Below are 26,474 nucleotides of genomic sequence, written 5' to 3' on the forward strand. Positions count from 1 at the left end.
ATGTTAAATTATTAATACAGTTCATACAGTTTAATATACTAAAACGTTTTTTATTTATTTCATTTATTTTGACAAAAATTGTTATTGACACTTTTTTTCTGTTGGCACACCTGACTTAGGAAATCCAGTAAATCTTGTTTGTTTATTTGTGCACAGGTACATACACACACAAGTATATTTTCAGTTAATATGCGTGCAAATTTAAGAACCACGCGTGAAAAACCGGTGTGCCTATTCCTTTAAATTCAAATTATCTCAATGGCTAATTGCCCAGTGAAAATTTTGGATGTAAATTTATTAAAATTTGATGAAAAAATGTGACTAGTTTGCGATAATAAGTTCTAATTTAAAGGGACAAAAGCCGAAATTAAAAAATGAGTGGGGTTTGTTTGCCTGTAGCGTCGGGGCGCCTCGGTCTATTTCACTTTCAAAATGGCGTCGAGTGTCAAATCGTCTAGAGACGGGAAACAATGCGGAGGCGAAAATGCCTTTTTCCATGTTTTATCTTTAATTCATTAAGAAATTGAATGAAAAAAAATGAGAAAAATAAAGTGCATAAAAACAGGAATGCAATTGTATTTTGTGTAATGGATGAGAATAACGTGTGTGATAGCTGAAAACTTTAATTTAAAAAAAAATTTTAAAGAAGGTAGTCACGCGTGTTTTGTGTGTGTGTGAATGAAGGGAAGAAATTTCATGAGATTTTGCACCACTTTCGGAGTCTGTGACACTTGCTGGTTCAATGGAGCGGATTTTCATCCTCGGGGTGACTTTATTGACAGTTGTTGATCAAGGTGAGTGTATTTTTAACAATTTTTTTAAGGTTATAATCGCCGAAAATTTTTAAACAAAAAAGAAAAACAATGTTTTGTTTACATTTTTTACACTGTTCTCGATTGTTACAAAAAGTGTAGTTTGTTCAAAAAAATGATTAAAATTTTTAATTAGTTTAGATATATGATAAATAATCAAATTTTAGATGTATATGTGAAAAATAATTATTACCGCATCTAATTGTTACTGTCAGATTTCTTAACTTCGTTTGGCATAATAAAAGTGCATTTTTTTTTTAACTTTCAGCTATTTGAACCTTCTTATCTATAATTGTACATCTCGACAAGTCTTTAACAAGAGTGTGTAGAAAATATTTACAATTGCTAGATAATGCACCACTTGCGTAAACTCATTGATTCTCTAACTAGAAAAAGCATTATAAAATACATAATATATGCATGCTAAGTGACCTAATGATTTATGAGATATTTCATAGTTAACATTTATGCATTTCTAAAATATTAACGCGCATACTTTGATCTTTATCTTTCTTTCATATATAAATACAGACTGTCACTTTTCCTATACATTTAATTAATTTAATTTGTTCATTAATTTTATAACTTCACATCAAATTGAATTAATTAAGTAGATAATGTAACGAATTTAAATTCAATTAAAAATAAATATGAAATAAAATCAAAATGCATTCAGAATTTCAAAAAATTACAACTGAGTTTAAAATCTGATATATAATTTTTTTTAAATAAAATAATTTACAATTCTTGGTTTTAATTTCTCTTTTTTATTATTTTCACTTTTTATTAACAGTGAAGATTTTTAGATTTATCAGTAAAATTTATTTAAATCTACGAAAATATTGATTTGTTGTAAAGAATTAAAGAAAGAATTTATCAATTTTTTAAAAAATAATTGAATTTCTTATAAGAATTTTATTATTTGGAAAAATAATTGAATAGTTGTAAAGAATTAAAGAAAGAATTTATCAATTTTTTAAAAAATAATTAAATTACTCAGAAGGATTTTATTATTTATGAAAATAAATTATTTTAATTTTAAAGAATTAAAGAAAGAGTTTATTAATTTTTTAAAAAATAATTGAATTCTTTCCAAGAATAAGATTTATTTTTTTTAAAAATAATTTGATTCTCGTGAAAATTTTTATTATTTAGAAAATTATTGAATTTGTGATAAATTAATGAAAGAATTTTTAAAAAAATAATTGAATTTATGTGAAGAATTTTATTATTTATAAAAATAATTAAATAGTTATAAAAAATTAAAGAAGGATTTATCAATTTTTTTACAAAATAATTGAATTTCTAAGAAGAATTTTATTATTTATGAAAATAATTGAATTCTTGCAAAGAATATTATTTAATTTTTTTTTTAAATAATTGAATTCTCGTTAAAAATTTTATTATTTGGGAAATTATTGAATTATTGTGATAAATTAATGAAAGAATTTATCAATTTTGAAAAAAATAATTGCATTTATGAGAAGAATTTTATTATTTATGAAAATAATTAAATAATTGTAAAAAATTAAAAAAGGATTTATCAATTTTTTTTCAAAATAACTGAATATTATGAGAAGATTTTTATTATTTATGAAAATAATTATTGAATTCTTGCGAAGAATTTTATTTAATTCCTTCTAAACAATTGATTTCTTTGAAAAATTATAATATTTGGAAAATTATTGAATAATTATTAAAAATTAATTAAAGAATTTATCAATTTTTTAAAAAATAATTGAATTTCTAAAATGAATTTTATTATTTATGAAAATAATTGAATTCTTGCGAAAAATTTAATTTACTTTTTTTTAATAATTGAATTCTTGTGAAAACTTTAATTATTTAGGAAAATAATTGAATAATTGAAAAGAATTAAAGAAAGAATTCCAAAAATTATCAATTTTTTAAAAAATAATTGAATTTCTTAGAAGAATTTTATTATTTATGAAAATAATTGAATTCTTGCAAAGAATATTATTTAACTTTTTTTTAAATAATTGAATTCTCGTGTGAAAAAATTTATTATTTGGAAGATTATTGAATAATTGTGGAAAATTAAAGAAAAAATTTATCAATTTTTTGAAAAATAATTGAATTTTTTAGAAGAATTTTATTATTTATGAAAATAAGAATTATTATTTTCATTCAATTATCATTAATAATTGAATAATTGAAATTTTTGTAAAATTTAATTGGAAATAATTGAAATTTTTGTAAAATTTTATTGGAAATAATTGAATTTTTAAAAGTGGTTTAATAAAATCGTAAAATTTTCAAGAATTTTAATTCGGACAATTTGAAAAATTAATAATTAATGGAGATTAGCTTTAAAAATTTTTAAAAGTAGTTCTTAAAATAATATTTAATTAATGTTAATCATCCTTAATATATTATTATTTTCTCTTTTGTTAATATTTAATTTCTAAATTTTTATAATTTTTAAAGAATTTTTAATTACTTTAATTAAAAAGTTGGAAGTAAAATATTATATTTACACGAGATTCAAATATAAGAGAAAATACCTAAGAAATGTTTAAGGATTATTTTTTTTTTCACCAAACTGGGTGATTAATAGCAGTTTCTATATAAAATTTCCGTATTTACTGAAGCGAAAAAAATGTTTTTTTTTTCTTTTTAAACATCTCTTGACTTTGCTTTTCGTTTTTACCCTAAAGCCGACGGCGTGAGCAAGCAGAGCAAGCCTTATTGAGATTATGGGCGTAAGAGGGTGACGACCTACGATTTAGTGCCAGGGTGTGTTTCCAATTGGTCCAATCAGAATCCCCCTCATCTATGGGACTTGGATGAACATATATATATATGTATACAATATATAATAACAGCATATCGGAGGTCTTATACAAAGTGCATCAAAGCGCACAAAGTTATAAATCTTCAGAGAGAGAAAGAGAGAGGGAGAAAAAGTTTAGGGGCTGTTTTTTGCTCCATGATGTGTGACTCAAACACGAGACGCAAGTCTTTTTTTCTTCATCTGAGAGTTAATTTATTCATGAATTTCTTTATAATGTTTCGTATCTAGAATCTGGAAAAAATTTTTTTTATAGTAGATAAATTTTCTTATGGAAAATTAAACAAAATGTAAATCTAAAGATTTAGATTTTCTTATGGGCTGTTTGATTTATATTGAAACGAAATTATATTTAGGGAGGGATTAGAGTTTGAAAGACTTTTTATATTCAATTTTGTCAATTGTTTTATGGTCTTTAAATTGTCTTTAGGTATTTGGGTCTTTTCTATATTGAGAATCTAGAGAGGGAGAGAGAGAGAGAGAGAGACCTCAATTGTTGAGATTATTATCAGTAGAAGGGAAGCTGTCTGTTAATAAGCTTATTGTTGGCTAATTTGATTGGATTGTTAGGTTTGATTATGATTAATCTCCCGTTAATTTCAAATGGCCGGATTTCGTTTCGAAATTCCGTTGTAATTGCACATATATACATATAGTTATGAACCACAAGTTCTATAAACATGAATAAAATTTTTCGTCACTAAAAAAATTTCAGGCTTCGCACTTTTTTTAAATCTACTATTTCTGCTTTTTTGAGAATTTACATTACCCTTTAAATTCGCTAATACTAGAAATCAAAAAACTATTCTCAAAAATTAAAATCAATTTCTTTAAAACTATACAATTATTTTCAAAAAATATTCGAAATTCAATTATTTTTAATATCTAGTATTTTCATAAAATTTCCCAAAAGAATTCAATTATTTAAAAACAAAAATTGATAAAATTCATGCAAAATTCAATTATTTTCATAAATAATAAAGTTTCCACTGGAATTCAATTAATTTAGAAGAGTATTTTCAAAAAAATTTCGAAAAAATGAAATTAATCAATTAACAAAATTTTTATACAATTCTTCCCAATAATTCAAATACCTTCACTAATAATAACATTTTTCATGGAAATTCAATTTTTTTAAACAAATTTTTTAAAATACAAATCAAGAATTCAATTATTTTCATAAATAATAAAACTCAGCGAAGAATTTTAATTATTTTTAATACTATTTTAAATTAATTAATCGAAAAATTCAATTATTTTCACAAATAAAGTTTTCCACAGAAGAATTCAATTATTTAAAATCAAAATTTTCATAACTATTATAGTTCGAAAAAATTAATTATTTAAAAGAATTTTTATAAAATTCTTATGAAGAATTCAATTATTTTCAAAAAATAACAAATTTTTTCACTGAAATTCAATTCTTTTTAAACATGTTTATAACATTTTTCGTCAATAATTCAATTATTTTCATAAATAATAAAATTCTTCTCAGGAATTCAATTAGTTTTGAAAATTTTAATAAAATTTTTCGCAATAATTCAATTATTTTCAAATATTTTAATAAAATTGTTCGAAAGAAATTACTTATTTTAATTTTTAAATACAAAATTAAATATTTTTTTAAATAATTCAATTATTCTTTTAGATTTTAGTTAAATTTTTCCCAGGAATTGAAGAAATTATAATTCTTCGAAAGAATTTAATTATTAAAGATAAAATAAATAAATAAATAAATTCTTATAAAGAATTCAATTATTTTTAAAAATAACAAAATTTTTGACAGAAATTAAATTCTTTTTAAACATTTTAATAGAATTTTTTGCAATAATTTAATTATTTTTGTAAATTATAAAATTCTTTCCAGGAATTAAATTATTTTCATGTAAATAATAAAATTTTTCCAGGAATTCAATTATTTTCATAAATAATAAAATTCATCGCAGGATTTCAATTATTTTTTATACAATTTAAGAAGAATTGCTCAAAAAATGTAATTATTCTTAAAAATTTAATATAGATTGCTCGAAAAAATCAGTTATTTAAAAAAATGGTTTTTTAAAATTCTTTTAGAAAAATTCGATTATTTAAAAAAATATTAAAATTTTTCACAGTATAATTCAATTATTTTCAAATAATTGAATAAAATTGTTCGAAAGAAATCAATTTTCATAAAATTCCTCCTATGAATTCAATTATTAACATAAATAATTCTTCGGAAGAATTCAATTATTAAAGATAAATAAGAAATAAGAAAATTCTTCCCGAAAATTCAATTACTTTGTGGCATTTTAATAAAATTCTTTGCAAAATTCAATTATTTTCATAAATAACAATATTCATCTCAAAAATTCAATTATTTTCAAAAATTCTAATAAAATCGTTCGTAAGAATTCAATTGTTTGAAATAATTCAATTATTCTTTTAGATTTTAATAAAATTCTTTGCAAAATTCAATTATTTGCATAAATAACAATATTCATCTCAAAAATTCAATTATTTTTAAAAGTAATAAATTTTTTGCTTGGACATTCAATTATTTGCAAGAATTCTAATAAAATTGTTCGTAAGAATTCAATTATTTGAAATAATTCAATTATTCTTTTAGATTTTAATAAAATTCTTTGCAAAATTCAATTATTTGCATAAATAACAATATTCATTTCAAAAATTCAATTATTTTTAAAATTGTAATAAATTTTTTGCTTGGAAATTCAATTATTTGCAAGAATTCTAATAAAATTGTTCGTAAGAATTCAATTATTTGAAATAATTCAATTATTCTTTTAAATTTTTTAATAAAATTCTTCTCAAGAATTCAATTATTAAAGATAAATAACAAAATTATTCCCGAAAATTCAATTATTTTGAGATGCATTTTAATAAAATTCTTTGCAAAATTCAATTATTTTCATAAAGAAGAAAATTTCTTTTTATAGGAATTCAATTATTGAAATTAAAATTTGCATATAAAATTAGTCGAAAGAAATGAATTATTTTTATAAATGTTTAAATTCTTTCCTAAATAATAAAATTCGTTGCAGGAATTCAATTTATTTGCAGATTAAGAAAGAAGTAAATATTTTTGATGGAAATTAGGAAAGAAGTCAGGAAAATAAAAAATATGGAATGGAATTTTTATCAGTTTTGTAAAGTGTTTAAAACGAGCTTTTTTTTGGTCGTCAAGTTTAATTTTTCGATAGCTATATACTTGTTTACTACTTTTTTTTTAGTTTGAAAGCTACTTTTTTGAAATTAATTAACGCACTAATTTTTTTTCGTTCAATCTGGAAGTTAGAAAAAAGGTTTCGTTTTTCTTCGACTTCGCGAGAAATAATTGTTTTTGACGCTCGGCGTCGAAAATTAAACATATAACATAAAAATACATTACATAAATTAAAAATTACTGTCTCTTATAAAAGGGAACCCTAAACTTATTTCTAATCTTTATGGTTTACTTTTTAAACACACAGATGCAATATTGCGATAAAATTTTAATTTTGGGGAAGAAGTATATAAATAAATTTCGTAATTCGAAAGTTCAGAACATACGGGCACCAATAATTTTAAAGGGCGATACGTATAAGGTTTCCGCTTGTGGGTGCGTATTATAAAACAAAATTTTTAATTTAGGAACAAATGTACCGTTGGGTGTAGGATTCGTAGGGTTTCTTGTTCAACGACATAAAACAAAATTATTAGGTAATAAATTCAGTATTTTTTATAATAATACCGTGCGTAAGGTTTCCATATATTGGGCCCGTACAGTATGAAAATTAGGGTGATGATTTTGGTTCTGATACGAAAGTCAGTCATGCAAACTGCCGTCCGTTTCATAAAGAAAAACATATTTTAATTAGAAAACGAAAAATAATATGAAGCTCAAGTCCCGAAAAAGTTTTTTCTGCTGCTTTATTATCTATAGATCTGTTGAAAAATCGGCTCTGACGTGCATCACTAATTTCTCTATTTCTCTATCTTTTGAACTTGTAAACTTTTTTTAGTTTCTTTCTAAGTACGGTGATGAGATTTTGATAAAAAAAAAACTGAAAGACTCTTCCAAGAAGTTTCTGCAAAGAATCTCACACGCGCGTCTTTTGTGGGTAGAAAACTGTAAGTAGGTCCTTGAAAAGATGTATTATAGTTGTACAGGGAATAAAGTATAATGGAAGGTGGCAGTTAATGCAAACGAGAGAGAGAATGATTTTGAATATAATATACTGGTTCTATATCTTTGAGGTGTATTTCGTGGTGTTGGCTCTCTGACCGCCATCGCCAGCAGGGTGTCACTATTACACGTTTCGAGCGCCTGCTGAGAGTATCTTAATACGAGATTACCGCATAAGACTCTCGAAACCGGAAAAAAAAGCAGTAGGAGAAGTATTTTTAACAATATATCCTGTGTGAACGAATTGGGAAAGTTGCTCTTTTTCTCGTCGCGTCGTACCAAACTGGAATGAACATAAATTATTCTTATTACGTTTATACGGCAAATAAATAATTATTCCTAACTAGATATCAGCATTTCATTTGCAAAAGGAGGGTTTAGAAAATTATTTTACTATTTTACTCTTTGATAAAAAAGTAAACACCAAAAGTCTTGTTGTTGTTCTCTAACTTTGGGATCGAGAGTCTTTAGACTGTCTCTGTTAGAGAAAAGTTGACTAAATGTCCCTTTTGTTGATTACTATCATTGGAACAATGGTCTATTATTAGAATAGAAAATAATGGTGATTAATCCAGGAGGAAATTACATGGTTGGTAATAGCGAAATCTCTATTTTAGGTTGAAGAGTCTCTTTTGCGAAGGAGCGAAGGCATTCGATTATTATGCCTTCCGTTGGCAGAGGTCCATTCCCAACCATTAATTTTCATTGATAGGTAAACGATATAACTCGAATGGTATAATGGGAGAACAGCAATATAGCTGCGGATTATTGCCAGTTTCGAATTAATATTACCAAATATTTTCATTGTCCTTGCCTTTTTATTAAATATTGTTTCACTAACCATAATCACTGTAATAAAAATTAATTGCACCTCTATATCACCTCCGTTGTTTCGAAAAGAAATCCGATTAGAATAATCACTATTATACCACCTACTCTCTAATCTGAATCTAATTTAATAATAAGACAGGCCTCGGATATTATGATCTTTTTTCGACTTTTTTCGACTATTTTCAAATAATGCGACTTTTATCGACTTATATTAAAAAATTGCGACTTTTTCGACTTTTCTTCCAAATTTTGCGACAAAATAGAAAATACCATATTTTTAGTATATAAAATTTTAGGGAATTTTATTAAAATTCGTTGCAAAATTCAATTATTATCATGAATTTTAATGAAATTTATGTCTAAATTCCATTTTTTAGGAATTTTTAAAAAAATTTATTGCAAAATTCAATTATTTTCAGGAATGGGGATCATTATATATGTAAAGCTAATCTCAGATGGCAGCACTATAGCAAGATTTGTCTAGCGCTTAATTTTTGATTTCTCGAAAAGTCATATTTGTTTTACAAACAAATGGGCGAAGTAAATAAATACTTTTTTTGGAATTGTGAAAAGTTAAAAATTGAATTACTTGGGTGAGGAATTTGTGTCACAGGAAAAAAGACGGTTTTGCAAGTCACAGTATCGTAAAAGTATAGATAAAAAAAAATTGAGGTTATGTTGCCTGTTATTAAAAATATTGTAAACACATTTTAATTTTCAATCTCCCAACATCTTTAAATAGTTTTCCGTACTTTATTATAACCAATATTTCTGATCTAATGATTTTATTCTTCATTTACATGAACAAAAACCATTTATATTGTTTAATTAATATTATGCAACAAATCACATTTAAAATTTTGCGCCATAAAATCTTATAGTAGTGCTGCACTCTACTGGTCAAGTTTGGCTGTGAGGATCCCCATTTTAATAAAAATTTTTGTCTAAATTCAATTTTCAGGAATTTTTAAAAAATTTATTGAAAAATTCAATTATTTTCATAAACTTTAATAAAACTCTTTATGCTGGTCCTCAACTATTGCTAGAACAATTCCAATAATTATCTAGGTCCTCACATTTAATTTAATTCACAATTAATAAAAAGTAACCACAGCCGCCAATCAGCAGAAGATGGAAAAATAATTTTTGTGCGATCTGTATTTATTGAATGACAACAACAATTGTTTGTAAAAAAAAAATTGTTTGCTGGTCCCAAATTATTCAGAAGAATTTTAGTTAAAAATTCTTGTAAATAATAATTGAATTGTAAATGATTTTTATCACTTGCTAATTATTATAAAACATGAAGAAATGGATCACTCCGAGTCGAATCACTCCGAACTCGGAGTTATCGACATCTTTATATGTTTTATATAGTTATGAAAAATTGAATTTCTAGTTTGAAGTAAAATGTTCCCTTTGTTTGTTATATTTTTGTCAGTTGGTCCGTAATTTTTAATTTTTGGTCCGTAAAGTCCGTATTTTCTATTTTTTTAAAATACTTTCACTGGTTATTCGAGCCCTGCATACTAGACATATGTGTGACGAATAGAGCGTGAAGCGAGCCCCTCTACTCCCATAAATGTTGACAGAACTTGAGTATATTTAAATACTTATGAACATTAATGATTCGGAATCGATTAATTTTCCCTTTCACAGGTGTTAAATATCGAGTATACAATCGTACAAACATTCATTCAACACTTGATAGAGAATTATGTAATTAGGATTTAAATTTCAATCATTTCGCATAAATATTACAAGCGTGAAGTGTATAATATTAAAATTATTTTATGAATCTAGTTTCAAATCTTTTTTTTCTATCTTTTTAATTTGTAATTGCTTTTTTCCTTTTTTGTTGTCTGTCTTTTGCGTCAATTAGAAATTAATTTGTTACTATTTTCCGCTCGTAAATAACGGTTTTATTTATATAAAGCGCAGGTTTTAATTTTATTGGTTTACATAATAATTTATTATTTCGGGAAATTTAATTTAATATGGGTACTTGATTCTAAATATCTTGTTCTTGATTCGCAAATAAAAGAACTGGTAGTTGTAATATAATGTAAATTGTTAAGTATCATGCTTTTCTGGATTTTTATTAACATCACCGCAAAAGCCTTGCAATTGGCATGAAACAATAAACTTGAGAAATAAGAGAAACAAATATTAGCAATAAGTTATTTGTTATAACAAGTTATAGTATTTAGTTTTCGTTTTCGTTTTCATTTTCGTTTTCAGGTCTTTTATCTGAAAATGTTATTCTCTGGTATATGGTAGTTAGTACCTTAAGATAGAGATATAATTTACCTTGTGTATCTAACTATCTGTGTATCAGTATTCAGTGTATGAAAGAGGTCAGGTTTTGTAAGGAAATTTATAGCGAGCGTGAATCTATATTTTTACATTGCAATATAAATTGAGTTTTGTACCTTAACAGTGTCGATTGGTCATAAAGTGCATTTGGAAAAAATGAACTTTTTTTTATTTCGCATTGTGTAAATGTGTATTTGAACATGTATAAGAGACTCGTGTGGTATTAGTTGTCCTGTCGCAATTTCTCTCTCTCTTTCTCGCCTACGTAATACGGGACTAGGTAATAATGAAACAGAGACGTCATGAAGAAAGATAGGGTAAATTAATAGCAGGTGTGTTTCATTTGCTAGAAAATAAATACTGCTCGTGGGTATATATAGAATATTCTATTAGATAACATGGCTGCCACAGAGCCTGGAAATCCTGGAAAACCTGGAAAAGGTATATGGAATTTAGAAAAAAGTTTGGAAAACCTGCAAATAGTATATAATTTAAAAAATTTTCTAAAAGATTTTTGAGAAAATTTTCTTCTAGCCATTGTTTAGGAACAGTAACAAATTTTTTGAATAATAATCGTTATAGTGAACAGAAGATAAAATTCGCTCAAAAAATAATTTTTCATCTTCTGCTGATTATCGGCTGTGGTTACTTTTTTTTGGATTGTGAATTAAATTAATTTCAAAGATCCAGATAATTATTAAAATTGTTTTAGCAATAGTTCAGGACCAGCAAACAATATTTTTTACAAACAATTGTTGTTGTTAGTCAATAAATACAGTTCGCACAAAAATTAATTTTTCATCTTCTGCTGATTATCGGCTGTGGTTACTTTTAATCCTTTTAATTAATTGTGAATTGAATTAATTTTGAAGATTCTGATAATTATTGGAATTGGTTTAGTAATAGTTCAGGACCAGCAAACAATATTTTTACAAACAATTGTTGTTGTTAGTCAATAAATACAGTTCGCATTATTTATTATTAAATGAAATTAAATTTTGGAAATGAGTCATATAATAAGGCGCTGGAGGAAGAATACAATAATTTTTCATTTTGATATTTAAAATTGGCAATAATGTGCAAGTTAATGTAATTCGTCTAATCTCGTAAAGCTCAATGATGTGCATCCACACACGCGGCTACACATGTCGTGCCCGAGGTCAGCGGGGGGTTAATGATGAAGCGACACCCGTTGGCCCTGCCAAAGGACAGTGAAGGAACATTGCATGGACTATAATAGGGGAGGTTGCAAACAAAGGAACGTATGCTCTCTCTCTCACATACACACACTCGTAAATTCCGTTTCTCCCTTCTTCGTCGTAATTTCTTTTTTTTTTTCTATTTTTCCGTCTCTCGCATCCTCCCACGTATCAGGGAGCGGCTCTCTTTCTCTCTGACAGCAGTTGAAATTCACCATCGAAACCCAGTAGGATAATCATGAAAGCAAATGTCCTCATGCAAAAGCGAGCAAAAGTTCATTTTCCCGAGAGAAATTCATTCTCCGACTACTCTGGGACACTTCGATAAATCGCTCTTTTAAGCTCCGGGATTCCATCTGTTATCCCGGATTTTCCGATTTTTATATAAACAAATATTAAAAATTAAATGGATTAAATGCAGCAGAGTGACAAGAGAAACAGAAATTTATCCTCATCTACAAAAAATTCATAAATTAGTCAAATTATCTTTCTAGTAAAAATATACAAATTTTAAATAAAATATGTAAATATACATATATACAAACTTTTATTTCAAGAATTATTCAATTTTTTATTTTATTATTCAATTCCGTTCAAATCATTTTATCTACCGAAAATTCCATAAAAGAAATTTTGATTTATATAATTTTTAACAAAAAAATTCAGTTAATTGGCAATTTTGTAGAAGAAAAACAGTCAATTTAAAAATTCCTTTACACAGTTTTCTTGAAAGTATCAAATTGATACTAAAGTGAATCAAATTGATGCCAAAAATTTGGATCAATTTTTTTATTTGATCCACATTTTTGGTATCAATTCGTTGTTATTTGATACTTTTAAGTTAACAGTGTAGGTTTATTTATTGTCAATAAAAAAATTATTTTATTTTTACATTTTGTAAATTAAAAATTTGGCTAAATTGAAATTCTGTTAAAATTTAAAAATTCGACCGAATGAAAATTTTGGTAAATTAAAAAATCGATGAAAGTAAACATCGATTTCGACCATAAAAAAAGCAAGAAATAAAATTATAACTATAATTATAAAATTCTTCGCAGAAATTCAATTATGTTCAAAAATTTTTCAAAATCCTCGTCAAAATTTCAATTATATCTTTCGAAATTAATAAAATTCTTCGCAGAAATTCAATTATTTTCAAAAATTTAAAAAAAATTCAATGATTTTCAATATCTACTAGGATTTTAATAAAATTTTCCAAATAATTCAATTGTTGAAAAAAAATTTTAAGAAAATTCTACGCAAACTTTTAATTATTTCCAAAATTTTAATTTTAATAAAATTCTTGCCAAAATTTCAATTTATTTTTACAAGCAATAAAATTCTTCTGCAAAATTTAATTATTGTCTAAAATTTTAAATAAAATTATTTGGCGATATTTCAATTATTTTTACAAGCATCAAAATTCTTCTCTGAAATTCAATTATTTTCTAAAATTTTAATAACATTCTTGACAAAATTTCAATTATTTTTACAAGCATCAAAATTCTTCTCTGAAATTCAATTATTTTCTAAAATTTTAATAAAATTCTTGACAAAATTTCAATTATTTTTAAACACAATAAAATTCTTTTACAAAATTTTTTAAAATTTAAAATTTTTTTTTCTAAAATTGTTATAAAATTCTTTCGAAAATTTCAATTATTTTTATAAATCATAAAATTCTTTTTAGGAATTCAATTATTTTCGTAAATAATAAAATTCTTCGAAAAAATTCAATTATTTTGTAAAAAAATTTATAAATTTTGGAATTCTTTCTTTAATTCTTTTCAATTATTCAATTAATTTCCTAAATAACTAAAGTTTTCACAAGAATTCAATTATTAAAAAAAAAGTTAATTAAATTCTTCGCAAGAATTCAATTATTTTCATAAATAATAAAATTTATTATAGAAATTCAATTATTTTTTTTTAAAAATTGATAAATTCTTTAATTAATTTTTCATAATTATTCAATAATGATCCAAATATTATAATTTTTTAAAAAAATCAATTGTTTAAAAGGAATTAAATAAAATTCTTCGCAAGAATTCAATTATTTTCATAAATAATAAAAATCTTCACAGAATATTTAGTTATTTTTAAAAAAAATTGATAAATCCTTTTTTAATTTTTTACAATTATTTAATTATTTTCATAAATAATAAAATTATTCTTATAAATGCAATTATTTTTTTCAAAATTGATAAATTCTTTCATTAATTTATCACAATAATTCAATAATTTTCCAAATAATAAAATTTTTAACTAGAATTCAATTATTTAAAAAAAATTAAATAATATTCTTTGCAAGAATTCAATTATTTTTATAAATAATAAAATTATTCTTAGATATTCAATTATTTTGTAAAAAATTGATAAATCCTTCTTTAATTTTTTACAATTATTTAATTATTTTTATAAATAATAAAATTCTTCACATAAATTCAATTATTTTTTTAAAAATTATTTTATTAATTTATCACAAATTCAATAATTTTCCAAATAATAAAATTTTTCAGGAGAATTCAATTATTTAAAAAAAAAATTAAATAATTATTCTTGGAAAGAATTAAATTATTTTTTAAAAAATTAATAAACTCTTTCTTTAATTCTTTAAAATTAAAATCATTTATTTTCATAAATAATAAAATCCTTCTGAGAAATTCAATTATTTTTTAAAAAATTGATAAATTCTTTCTTTAATTCTTTACAAATATTCAATTACTTTCCCAAATTTTTCATATTTATAACAAACATTTCTGTGTAATTAATTTTTTTTAAAAGATTAATTGAAATTATTCGAAGTTTTTTTAAATAAAATATTGTCAAAAAATAATCAAATTCTTCTTATAGAAATTCTATTATTTTCACAAATAATAAAACTCATTGCAGAATTTCAATTATTTTATTTATTTTTAATACAATTTGAATCGAATTTCTCGAAAAATGTAATTATTCTTAAAATTTTTATTAAAATTCGTCGATAGAATTCAATAATTTGAAAATTTGTTGAAAACGATTCTTTATGGAAATAATTGAATTTTAAGAAACATTCAATTATTCAATAAATTATTTATTTGCATTTTATTTGTATATAAATAATTGAACTCTAGCAGAATTTTCTAATAAAAATTGATTTTCATAAAAAATGAATTTCAGTTCAACTTTTAGATAATAGAATATTTAATGCAATAGAGCGTGAATTTTAAAAAAATAACTGAATTTTGTAATTAATTTTTTTTAAAAAGTTTAATTAAATTTTTTTAAATATTATTCGTAGTTTTTATTTTCTAATATTTATTGAATTGAAGAATTTACGAATAATTGAAATTTTGTAAAATTGAATATTGTAAAGAAATGGATTTGAAAATTATTGTCAAAGAACTTTTTCTAAAATTATTAAATATAATCGATATAAAGAAGAATTTTAGATAAAAGTTCTTAAAAATAATAATTGAATTGATAATGATTTTAATTATTATAAATTATTTCTATTAATAATTATTATTAATTATTATAAAACATGAAGAAATGGATCACTCCGAGTCGAATCACTCCGAACTCGGAGTTATCGATATCTTCATGTTTTATAGTTATGAAAAATTGAATTTCTAGTTTTAAGTATAAAATGTTCTCTTTTTTGACTCGGACTTGTTATATTTTTTTTAGTTGGTCCGTAATTTTTAATTTTTGGTCCGTAAAGTTCGAATTTTTACAAACTTTCACTATTGTTCGAGCCCTGAAATTGCGTAATTAAAAAAATGAATTTGAAAAATGTTGAATTCTTCGCACATTCTTTCCAAGGCTTCGTAACTTGTATTACTTCCGCAATTCTTAATTAACACTCTGTCAGTTTTATATATACAACACATAATGTCAAGAAAAAAAAATGAGAAAGAGGAAGACGACTTTTTCCCTCGAGGCTTATTCATATGAGTGTCATGAACTTTTCCCAGAAATAAGAATGAAGAAGCCCTTTGGTAGTCTGTAAACGGTCTGTCACACATTTTCTCGGAAAGTAAATAAAGCTACACACCTCGCTTGATGCATTGACTGCATATTTATATGTTTCCATTCTTTTTCTTAAATATTTGGGAATTTAACGAAAAACAAATAAATTTCTAAGTCTTTTAATTTTTATTCATATTTTGTAGGGAAAATAAAAAATTAAAATCCCTTCAACTAAAGCTTTGCTTTCAGTGTGCCTTTATGTGAAAATAATTCATATAAGCATCCCCATATATAGAGAGAAGAGAAGAGAGAAAAGAACATTTTTTAATGGTTTCTCCTTATAAAGGAACATTTACCTTTTATTATTCTGCGAAAAAATCATAACAATAATGACAAAAGTTGCGTGCTCGTCGTATTCAAAATTTCTGACGCACTTAAAAAAAATAATACCAAAGTGTTATTAATTTAAATTTTCAATTTTATTTTACAATTCATTTTTAATAAATTAATATTTATAAATAAATAATTAATATTTATTTTTATTCTTTTCTTTTTTCTTTTTTTTTTTATTTAAATAGGTGCATTTTCCACTGTTATTGATAAATTTTATTTATCTTGATTATTATACTTATTTATTATGTTAATTATTAATTTCAATGTTCGATTATTAATTATTATTAATTAATAATTAATTTATTATTCTTACTAATTGTAAATTTTATTCATTAAACAATTCTAAAATTAAATGAAAGCAAATTTAATAAATAAAATTTAGCAATTAGGAAAAAGTCATTATATTCGCCCGCGTTATAAAAAAAATTAAATGTGACACATGTCCCTAACTTAAAATCTAAAATTACCAAATCGACATTTTAACACAGGAAGGAAATATTTTTTCTAATTTTAAGCGTATATACATAGTAGGTATGGTACAAGCAGAGATTATCTACCGAGAAAATACAAAAAAACGTGTCTGTTTAGTAATCGAGATTTTCTCATATTTTCCGAAAATTGTTTTATTTTTCATTCTTTTATTTTCATTTTTACATTCTAATTTTTATTATACAAATTTTTCACTCAATTTTTTTTATAATTTCTTAATTACATTTATCAACATTTTTTAAAATAATTGAATTTTTATGAAGAATTGCATGAAAATTTTTGATAATAATTAAATTCACTCAAGAAATGTAATTGAAAATCAATTGCAAAAATAATTATTACACTCTAAGAAAGAAATTATATCAAATTTTTGTAAATAATTGAATTTTTTCGAAAAATTTTATTCAAATTTTTAGTAATAATTGCTATTTTGGAGGACTTAGTTTAAAATTATATTAAACATAATTGAAATCATGCGATGAATTTTATTATTTATGAAAAAACTTGAATATTTTTGTCGCCGATTTTTTAATAATGTTTTAAAAATAATTGCATTCTTTCAAATATAAAATTAAAAATCATTGAATTCCTGCAATAATTTTTATTGTTTATAGAAATAGTTGAATTTTTGCAAAGAATTTTATTAGAATTTTTAAAAATAATTGAATTCCTGTCAAGAATTTTATTATTAATAAAAATAATTGAATTCCTGTTAAGAATATTATTATTTATGAAAATAATTGAATTGTTGCGAAGAATTTTATTATTTATCAAAATAATTAAATTCTTGCCAAGAATATTATATTAAAATTTTCGCAAATAATTGAATTTCTACAAAGTATTTTATTCTTTTCAAATATATAATTGAATTCTTTTAAAGAATTTTATCAAAAATAATTAAAAATAATTGATTTCCTGTCGAGAATATTTTTCAAAATAAATATAAAATAATATATTATAAATAATATAAATAAATGGCTGGCTATTAAAAATTGTTTTAAAAAATTCCTATTGGTCCAATGAGAAGAAGCATTAATCCCCCTTCAATTTGTGACCAAGAAATGAACATTTGGTCTAAAATTTTTAAAGTTATGAATTTTTTTCGATTTTTTTTCAAATTTCCGTTTTTCTGATACGGGCGGGTGGGGACGCTGGCTATCAAAAATTGTTTTAAAAAATTCCTATTGGTCCAATGAGAAGAAGCATTAATCCCCCTTCAATTTGCGACCAAGAAATAAACATTTGGTCTAAAATTTTTAAAGTTATGAATTTTTTTCGATTTTTTTTTCAAATTTCCGTTTTTCTGATACGGGCGGGTGGGGACGCTGGCTATTAAAAATTGTTTTAAAAAATTCCTATTGGTCCAATGAGAAGAAGCATTAATCCCCCTTCAATTTGCGACCAAGAAATAAACATTTGGTCTAAAATTTTTAAAGTTATGAATTTTTTTCGATTTTTTTTCAAATTTCCGTTTTTCTGATACGGGCGGGTGGGGACGCTGGCTATCAAAAATTGTTTTAAAAAATTCCTATTGGTCCAATGAGAAGAAGCATTAATCCCCCTTCAATTTGCGACCAAGAAATAAACATTTGGTCTAAAATTTTTAAAGTTATGAATTTTTTTCGATTTTTTTTCAAATTTCCGTTTTTCTGATACGGGCGGGTGGGGACGCTGGCTATCAAAAATTGTTTTAAAAAATTCCTATTGGTCCAATGAGAAGAAGCATTAATCCCCCTTCAATTTGCGACCAAGAAATAAACATTTGGTCTAAAATTTTTAAAGTTATGAATTTTTTTCGATTTTTTTTCAAATTTCCGTTTTTCTGATACGGGCGGGTGGGGACGCTGGCTATCAAAAATTGTTTTAAAAAATTCCTATTGGTCCAATGAGAAGAAGCATTAATCCCCCTTCAATTTGCGACCAAGAAATAAACATTTGGTCTAAAATTTTTAAAGTTATGAATTTTTTTCGATTTTTTTTCAAATTTCCGTTTTTCTGATACGGGCGGGTGGGGACGCTGGCTATCAAAAATTGTTTTAAAAAATTCCTATTGGTCCAATGAGAAGAAGCATTAATCCCCCTTCAATTTGCGACCAAGAAATAAACATTTGGTCTAAAATTGTTCGAGTTATGAATTTTTTTTGAACTTTTTCCAAATTTCCGTTTTTCTGATACGGGCGGGTGGGGACGCTGGCTATCAAAAATTGTTTTAAAAAATTCCTATTGGTCCAATGAGAAGAAGCATTAATCCCCCTTCAATTTGCGACCAAGAAATAAACATTTGGTCTAAAATTTTTAAAGTTATGAATTTTTTTCGATTTTTTTTCAAATTTCCGTTTTTCTGATACGGGCGGGTGGGGACGCTGGCTATCAAAAATTTTTTTAAAAAATTCCTATTGGTCCAATGAGAAGAAGCATTAATCCCCCTTCAATTTGTGACCAAGAAATGAACATTTGGTCTAAAATTTTTAAAGTTATGAATTTTTTTCGATTTTTTTTCAAATTTCCGTTTTTCTGATACGGGCGGGTGGGGACGCTGGCTATCAAAAATTGTTTTAAAAAATTCCTATTGGTCCAATGAGAAGAAGCATTAATCCCCCTTCAATTTGCGACCAAGAAATAAACATTTGGTCTAAAATTGTTCGAGTTATGAATTTTTTTTGAACTTTTTCCAAATTTCCGTTTTTCTGATACGGGCGGGTGGGGACGCTGGCTATCAAAAATTGTTTTAAAAAATTCCTATTGGTCCAATGAGAAGAAGCATTAATCCCCCTTCAATTTGCGACCAAGAAATAAACATTTGGTCTAAAATTTTTAAAGTTATGAATTTTTTTCGATTTTTTTTCAAATTTCCGTTTTTCTGATACGGGCGGGTGGGGACGCTGGCTATCAAAAATTGTTTTAAAAAATTCCTATTGGTCCAATGAGAAGAAGCATTAATCCCCCTCCAATTTGCGACCAAGAAATAAACATTTGGTCTAAAATTGTTCGAGTTATGAATTTTTTTTGAACTTTTTCCAAATTTCCGTTTTTCTGATACGGGCGGGTGGGGACGCTGGCTATCAAAAATTGTTTTAAAAAATTCCTATTGGTCCAATGAGAAGAAGCATTAATCCCCCTTCAATTTGCGACCAAGAAATAAACATTTGGTCTAAAATTGTTCGAGTTATGAATTTTTTTTGAACTTTTTCCAAATTTCCGTTTTTCTGATACGGGCGGGTGGGGACGCTGGCTATCAAAAATTGTTTTAAAAAATTCCTATTGGTCCAATGAGAAGAAGCATTAATCCCCCTTCAATTTGCGACCAAGAAATGAACATTTGGTCTAAAATTTTTAAAGTTATGAATTTTTTTCGATTTTTTTTCAAATTTCCGTTTTTCTGATACGGGCGGGTGGGGACGCTGGCTATCAAAAATTGTTTTAAAAAATTCCTATTGGTCCAATGAGAAGAAGCATTAATCCCCCTTCAATTTGCGACCAAGAAATAAACATTTGGTCTAAAATTTTTAAAGTTATGAATTTTTTTCGATTTTTTTTCAAATTTCCGTTTTTCTGATACGGGCGGGTGGGGACGCTGGCTATTAAAAATTGTTTTAAAAAATTCCTATTGGTCCAATGAGAAGAAGCATTAATCCCCCTTCAATTTGCGACCAAGAAATAAACATTTGGTCTAAAATTTTTAAAGTTATGAATTTTTTTCGATTTTTTTTCAAATTTCCGTTTTTCTGATACAGGCGGGTGGGGACGCTGGCTATTAAAAATTGTTTTAAAAAATTCCTATTGGTCCAATGAGAAGAAGCATTAATCCCCCTTCAATTTGCGACCAAGAAATAAACATTTGGTCTAAAATTTTTAAAGTTATGAATTTTTTTCGATTTTTTTTCAAATTTCCGTTTTTCTGATACAGGCGGGTGGGGACGCTGGCTATCAAAAATTGTTTTAAAAAATTCCTATTGGTCCAATGAGAAGAAGCATTAATCCCCCTTCAATTTGCGACCAAGAAATAAACATTTGGTCTAAAATTTTTAAAGTTATGAATTTTTTTCGATTTTTTTTCAAATTTCCGTTTTTCTGATACAGGCGGGTGGGGACGCTGGCTATCAAAAATTGTTTTAAAAAATTCCTATTGGTCCAATGAGAAGAAGCATTAATCCCCCTTCAATTTGCGACCAAGAAATAAACATTTGGTCTAAAATTTTTAAAGTTATGAATTTTTTTCGATTTTTTTTTCAAATTTCCGTTTCTCTGATACGGGCGGGTGGGGACGCTGGCTATCAAAAATTGTTTTAAAAAATTCCTATTGGTCCAATGAGAAGAAGCATTAATCCCCCTTCAATTTGCGACCAAGAAATAAACATTTGGTCTAAAATTTTTAAAGTTATGAATTTTTTTTCGATTTTTTTTCAAATTTCCGTTTTTCTGATACGGGCGGGTGGGGACGCTGGCTATCAAAAATTGTTTTAAAAAATTCCTATTGGTCTAATGAGAAGAAGCATTAATCCCCCTTCAATTTGCGACCAAGAAATAAACATTTGGTCTAAAATTGTTCGAGTTATGAATTTTTTTTGAACTTTTTCCAAATTTCCGTTTTTCTGATACGGGCGGGTGGGGACGCTGGCTATCAAAAATTGTTTTAAAAAATTCCTATTGGTCCAATGAGAAGAAGCATTAATCCCCCTTCAATTTGCGACCAAGAAATAAACATTTGGTCTAAAATTTTTAAAGTTATGAATTTTTTTCGATTTTTTTTCAAATTTCCGTTTTTCTGATACGGGCGGGTGGGGACGCTGGCTATTAAAAATTGTTTTAAAAAATTCCTATTGGTCCAATGAGAAGAAGCATTAATCCCCCTTCAATTTGCGACCAAGAAATAAACATTTGGTCTAAAATTTTTAAAGTTATGAATTTTTTTCGATTTTTTTTCAAATTTCCGTTTTTCTGATACAGGCGGGTGGGGACGCTGGCTATCAAAAATTGTTTTAAAAAATTCCTATTGGTCCAATGAGAAGAAGCATTAATCCCCCTTCAATTTGCGACCAAGAAATAAACATTTGGTCTAAAATTTTTAAAGTTATGAATTTTTTTCGATTTTTTTTCAAATTTCCGTTTCTCTGATACGGGCGGGTGGGGACGCTGGCTATCAAAAATTGTTTTAAAAAATTCCTATTGGTCCAATGAGAAGAAGCATTAATCCCCCTTCAATTTGCGACCAAGAAATAAACATTTGGTCTAAAATTTTTAAAGTTATGAATTTTTTTTCGATTTTTTTTCAAATTTCCGTTTTTCTGATACAGGCGGGTGGGGACGCTGGCTATCAAAAATTGTTTTAAAAAATTCCTATTGGTCCAATGAGAAGAAGCATTAATCCCCCTTCAATTTGCGACCAAGAAATAAACATTTGGTCTAAAATTTTTAAAGTTATGAATTTTTTTCGATTTTTTTTTCAAATTTCCGTTTTTCTGATACGGGCGGGTGGGGACGCTGGCTATCAAAAATTGTTTTAAAAAATTCCTATTGGTCCAATGAGAAGAAGCATTAATCCCCCTTCAATTTGCGACCAAGAAATAAACATTTGGTCTAAAATTTTTAAAGTTATGAATTTTTTTCGATTTTTTTTCAAATTTCCGTTTTTCTGATACGGGCGGGTGGGGACGCTGGCTATTAAAAATTGTTTTAAAAAATTCCTATTGGTCCAATGAGAAGAAGCATTAATCCCCCTTCAATTTGCGACCAAGAAATAAACATTTGGTGTAAAATTTTTAAAGTTATGAATTTTTTTCGATTTTTTTTCAAATTTCCGTTTTTCTGATACGGGGGGTTGGGACGCTGGCTATCAAAAATTGTTTTAAAAAATTCCTATTGGTCCAATGAGAAGAAGCATTAATCCCCCTTCAATTTGCGACCAAGAAATAAACATTTGGTCTAAAATTGTTCGAGTTATGAAATTTTTTTGAACTTTTTCCAAATTTCCGTTTTTCTGATACTGGCGGGTGGGGACGCTGGCTATCAAAAATTGTTTTAAAAAATTCCTATTGGTCCAATGAGAAGAAGCATTAATCCCCCTTCAATTTGCGACCAAGAAATAAACATTTGGTCTAAAATTGTTCGAGTTATGAATTTTTTTTGAACTTTTTCCAAATTTCCGTTTTTCTGATACGGGCGGGTGGGGACGCTGGCTATCAAAAATTGTTTTAAAAAATTCCTATTGGTCCAATGAGAAGAAGCATTAATCCCCCTTCAATTTGCGACCAAGAAATAAACATTTGGTCTAAAATTTTTAAAGTTATGAATTTTTTTCGATTTTTTTTCAAATTTCCGTTTTTCTGATACGGGCGGGTGGGGACGCTGGCTATCAAAAATTGTTTTAAAAAATTCCTATTGGTCCAATGAGAAGAAGCATTAATCCCCCTTCAATTTGCGACCAAGAAATAAACATTTGGTCTAAAATTTTTAAAGTTATGAATTTTTTTCGATTTTTTTTCAAATTTCCGTTTTTCTGATACGGGCGGGTGGGGACGCTGGCTATCAAAAATTGTTTTAAAAAATTCCTATTGGTCCAATGAGAAGAAGCATTAATCCCCCTTCAATTTGTGACCAAGAAATGAACATTTGGTCTAAAATTTTTAAAGTTATGAATTTTTTTCGATTTTTTTTCAAATTTCCGTTTTTCTGATACGGGCGGGTGGGGACGCTGGCTATCAAAAATTGTTTTAAAAAATTCCTATTGGTCCAATGAGAAGAAGCATTAATCCCCCTTCAATTTGCGACCAAGAAATAAACATTTGGTCTAAAATTGTTCGAGTTATGAATTTTTTTTGAACTTTTTCCAAATTTCCGTTTTTCTGATACGGGCGGGTGGGGACGCTGGCTATCAAAAATTGTTTTAAAAAATTCCTATTGGTCCAATGAGAAGAAGCATTAATCCCCCTTCAATTTGTGACCAAGAAATGAACATTTGGTCTAAAATTTTTAAAGTTATGAATTTTTTTCGATTTTTTTTCAAATTTCCGTTTTTCTGATACGGGCGGGTGGGGACGCTGGCTATCAAAAATTGTTTTAAAAAATTCCTATTGGTCCAATGAGAAGAAGCATTAATCCCCCTTCAATTTGCGACCAAGAAATAAACATTTGGTCTAAAATTGTTCGAGTTATGAATTTTTTTTGAACTTTTTCCAAATTTCCGTTTTTCTGATACGGGCGGGTGGGGACGCTGGCTATCAAAAATTGTTTTAAAAAATTCCTATTGGTCCAATGAGAAGAAGCATTAATCCCCCTTCAATTTGTGACCAAGAAATGAACATTTGGTCTAAAATTTTAAAAGTTATGAATTTTTTTCGATTTTTTTTCAAATTTCCGTTTTTCTGATACGGGCGGGTGGGGACGCTGGCTATCAAAAATTGTTTTAAAAAATTCCTATTGGTCCAATGAGAAGAAGCATTAATTCCCCTTCAATTTGCGACCAAGAAATAAACATTTGGTCTAAAATTGTTCGAGTTATGAATTTTTTTTGAACTTTTTCCAAATTTCCGTTTTTCTGATACGGGCGGGTGGGGACGCTGGCTATTAAAAATTGTTTTAAAAAATTCCTATTGGTCTAATGAGAAGAAGCATTAATCCCCCTTCAATTTGCGACCAAGTAATAAACATTTGGTCTAAAATTTTTAAAGTTATGAATTTTTTTCGATTTTTTTTCAAATTTCCGTTTATCTGATACAGGCGGGTGGGGACGCTGGCTATCAAAAATTGTTTTAAAAAATTCCTATTGGTCCAATGAGAAGAAGCATTAATCCCCCTTCAATTTGCGACCAAGAAATAAACATTTGGTCTAAAATTTTTAAAGTTATGAATTTTTTTTCGATTTTTTTTCAAATTTCCGTTTTTCTGATACGGGCGGGTGGGGACGCTGGCTATCAAAAATTGTTTTAAAAAATTCCTATTGGTCCAATGAGAAGAAGCATTAATCCCCCTTCAATTTGCGACCAAGTAATAAACATTTGGTCTAAAATTTTTAAAGTTATGAATTTTTTTCGATTTTTTTTCAAATTTCCGTTTATCTGATACAGGCGGGTGGGGACGCTGGCTATCAAAAATTGTTTTAAAAAATTCCTATTGGTCCAATGAGAAGAAGCATTAATCCCCCTTCAATTTGCGACCAAGAAATAAACATTTGGTCTAAAATTGTTCGAGTTATGAATTTTTTTCGATTTTTTTTCAAATTTCCGTTTTTCTGATACGGGCGGGTGGGGACGCTGGCTATCAAAAATTGTTTTAAAAAATTCCTATTGGTCCAATGAGAAGAAGCATTAATCCCCCTTCAATTTGCGACCAAGAAATAAACATTTGGTCTAAAATTGTTCGAGTTATGAATTTTTTTCGATTTTTTTCAAATTTCCGTTTTTCTGATACGGGCGGGTGGGGACGCTGGCTATCAAAAATTGTTTTAAAAAATTCCTATTGGTCCAATGAGAAGAAGCATTAATCCCCCTTCAATTTGCGACCAAGAAATAAACATTTGGTCTAAAATTGTTCGAGTTATGAATTTTTTTCGATTTTTTTCAAATTTCCGTTTTTCTGATACGGGCGGGTGGGGACGCTGGCTATCAAAAATTGTTTTAAAAAATTCCTATTGGTCCAATGAGAAGAAGCATTAATCCCCCTTCAATTTGCGACCAAGAAATAAACATTTGGTCTAAAATTGTTCGAGTTATGAATTTTTTTTGAACTTTTTCCAAATTTCCGTTTTTCTGATACGGGCGGGTGGGGACGCTGGCTATCAAAAATTGTTTTAAAAAATTCCTATTGGTCCAATGAGAAGAAGCATTAATCTCCCTTCAATTTGCGACCAAGAAATAAACATTTGGTCTAAAATTTTTCGAGTTATGAATTTTTTTCGATTTTTTTTCCAATTTCCGTTTTTCTGATACGGGCGGGTGGGGATGCTGGCTATCAAAAATTTACAAAAAAATTTCGCTATGATCTAATCTTAAGGACTATTAATCCTTTTTTAATTTGCGACAAAAGAAAAAAAGTTTAGTTTGGCGTTGCATTAGCTGATGAATTACTTCTTTTTAATTTAATATTATTCATCTCCAGGGAGTTTGAAGATATTTGGCTTACATTGGTTTACATCCATTGCGAATATTCATAGTTTAAAAAAAAATGATCAAAATAGAAATCTTTAAATTAAAAGAGTTTTCGTAAAAGAAAGCTCTTCATATTAACTGAATAGATTTAAAATATCTTTGAATAAACGCAATAAAAAACCAGAATTCAGACTGTTGATAATTTGAGAAAAATTAACCCTTGAACGAAATCTACTATTTCATTCTAGGTCACTTACCTGCTTATGTTGATAGTTGTAATCTGAAAAACTATTCATAAAAAAAAGAAAAAGTTATTTTAATAACTCTTAAATTAAATAAATTTAATAAGCTAATTGATGTTTTTATACAATGTAATAAATAATACTTAAATTATCATAAGTATTTAATAATTTGAATTTT

At 26.3% G+C, this 26,474-nt stretch overlaps 1 protein-coding gene across 4 annotated transcripts in view; it reads left to right on the forward strand.

The window, feature by feature from the left end:
* Window positions 1-160: 160 nt before the first annotated feature.
* The window catches only part of LOC122506419 (neogenin), a 48,492-nt gene continuing 22,178 nt past the window's right edge, over window positions 161-26,474 (forward strand). For 2 of the 4 annotated variants that reach the window (XM_043618569.1, XM_043618570.1), the window contains exon 1: window positions 161-794. In XM_043618569.1, the coding sequence (XP_043474504.1) occupies window positions 743-794 (52 nt within the window). In that variant the 5' untranslated portion in view covers window positions 161-742. The remainder of the gene's footprint in view (window positions 795-26,474) is intronic. The other 2 variants (XM_043618568.1, XM_043618571.1) reach the window with 1 other exon arrangement.

Source organism: Leptopilina heterotoma, unplaced genomic scaffold (assembly GCF_015476425.1).
Source record: "Leptopilina heterotoma isolate Lh14 unplaced genomic scaffold, ASM1547642v1 Lhet_42, whole genome shotgun sequence".
Lineage (NCBI taxonomy): Eukaryota > Metazoa > Arthropoda > Insecta > Hymenoptera > Figitidae > Leptopilina > Leptopilina heterotoma.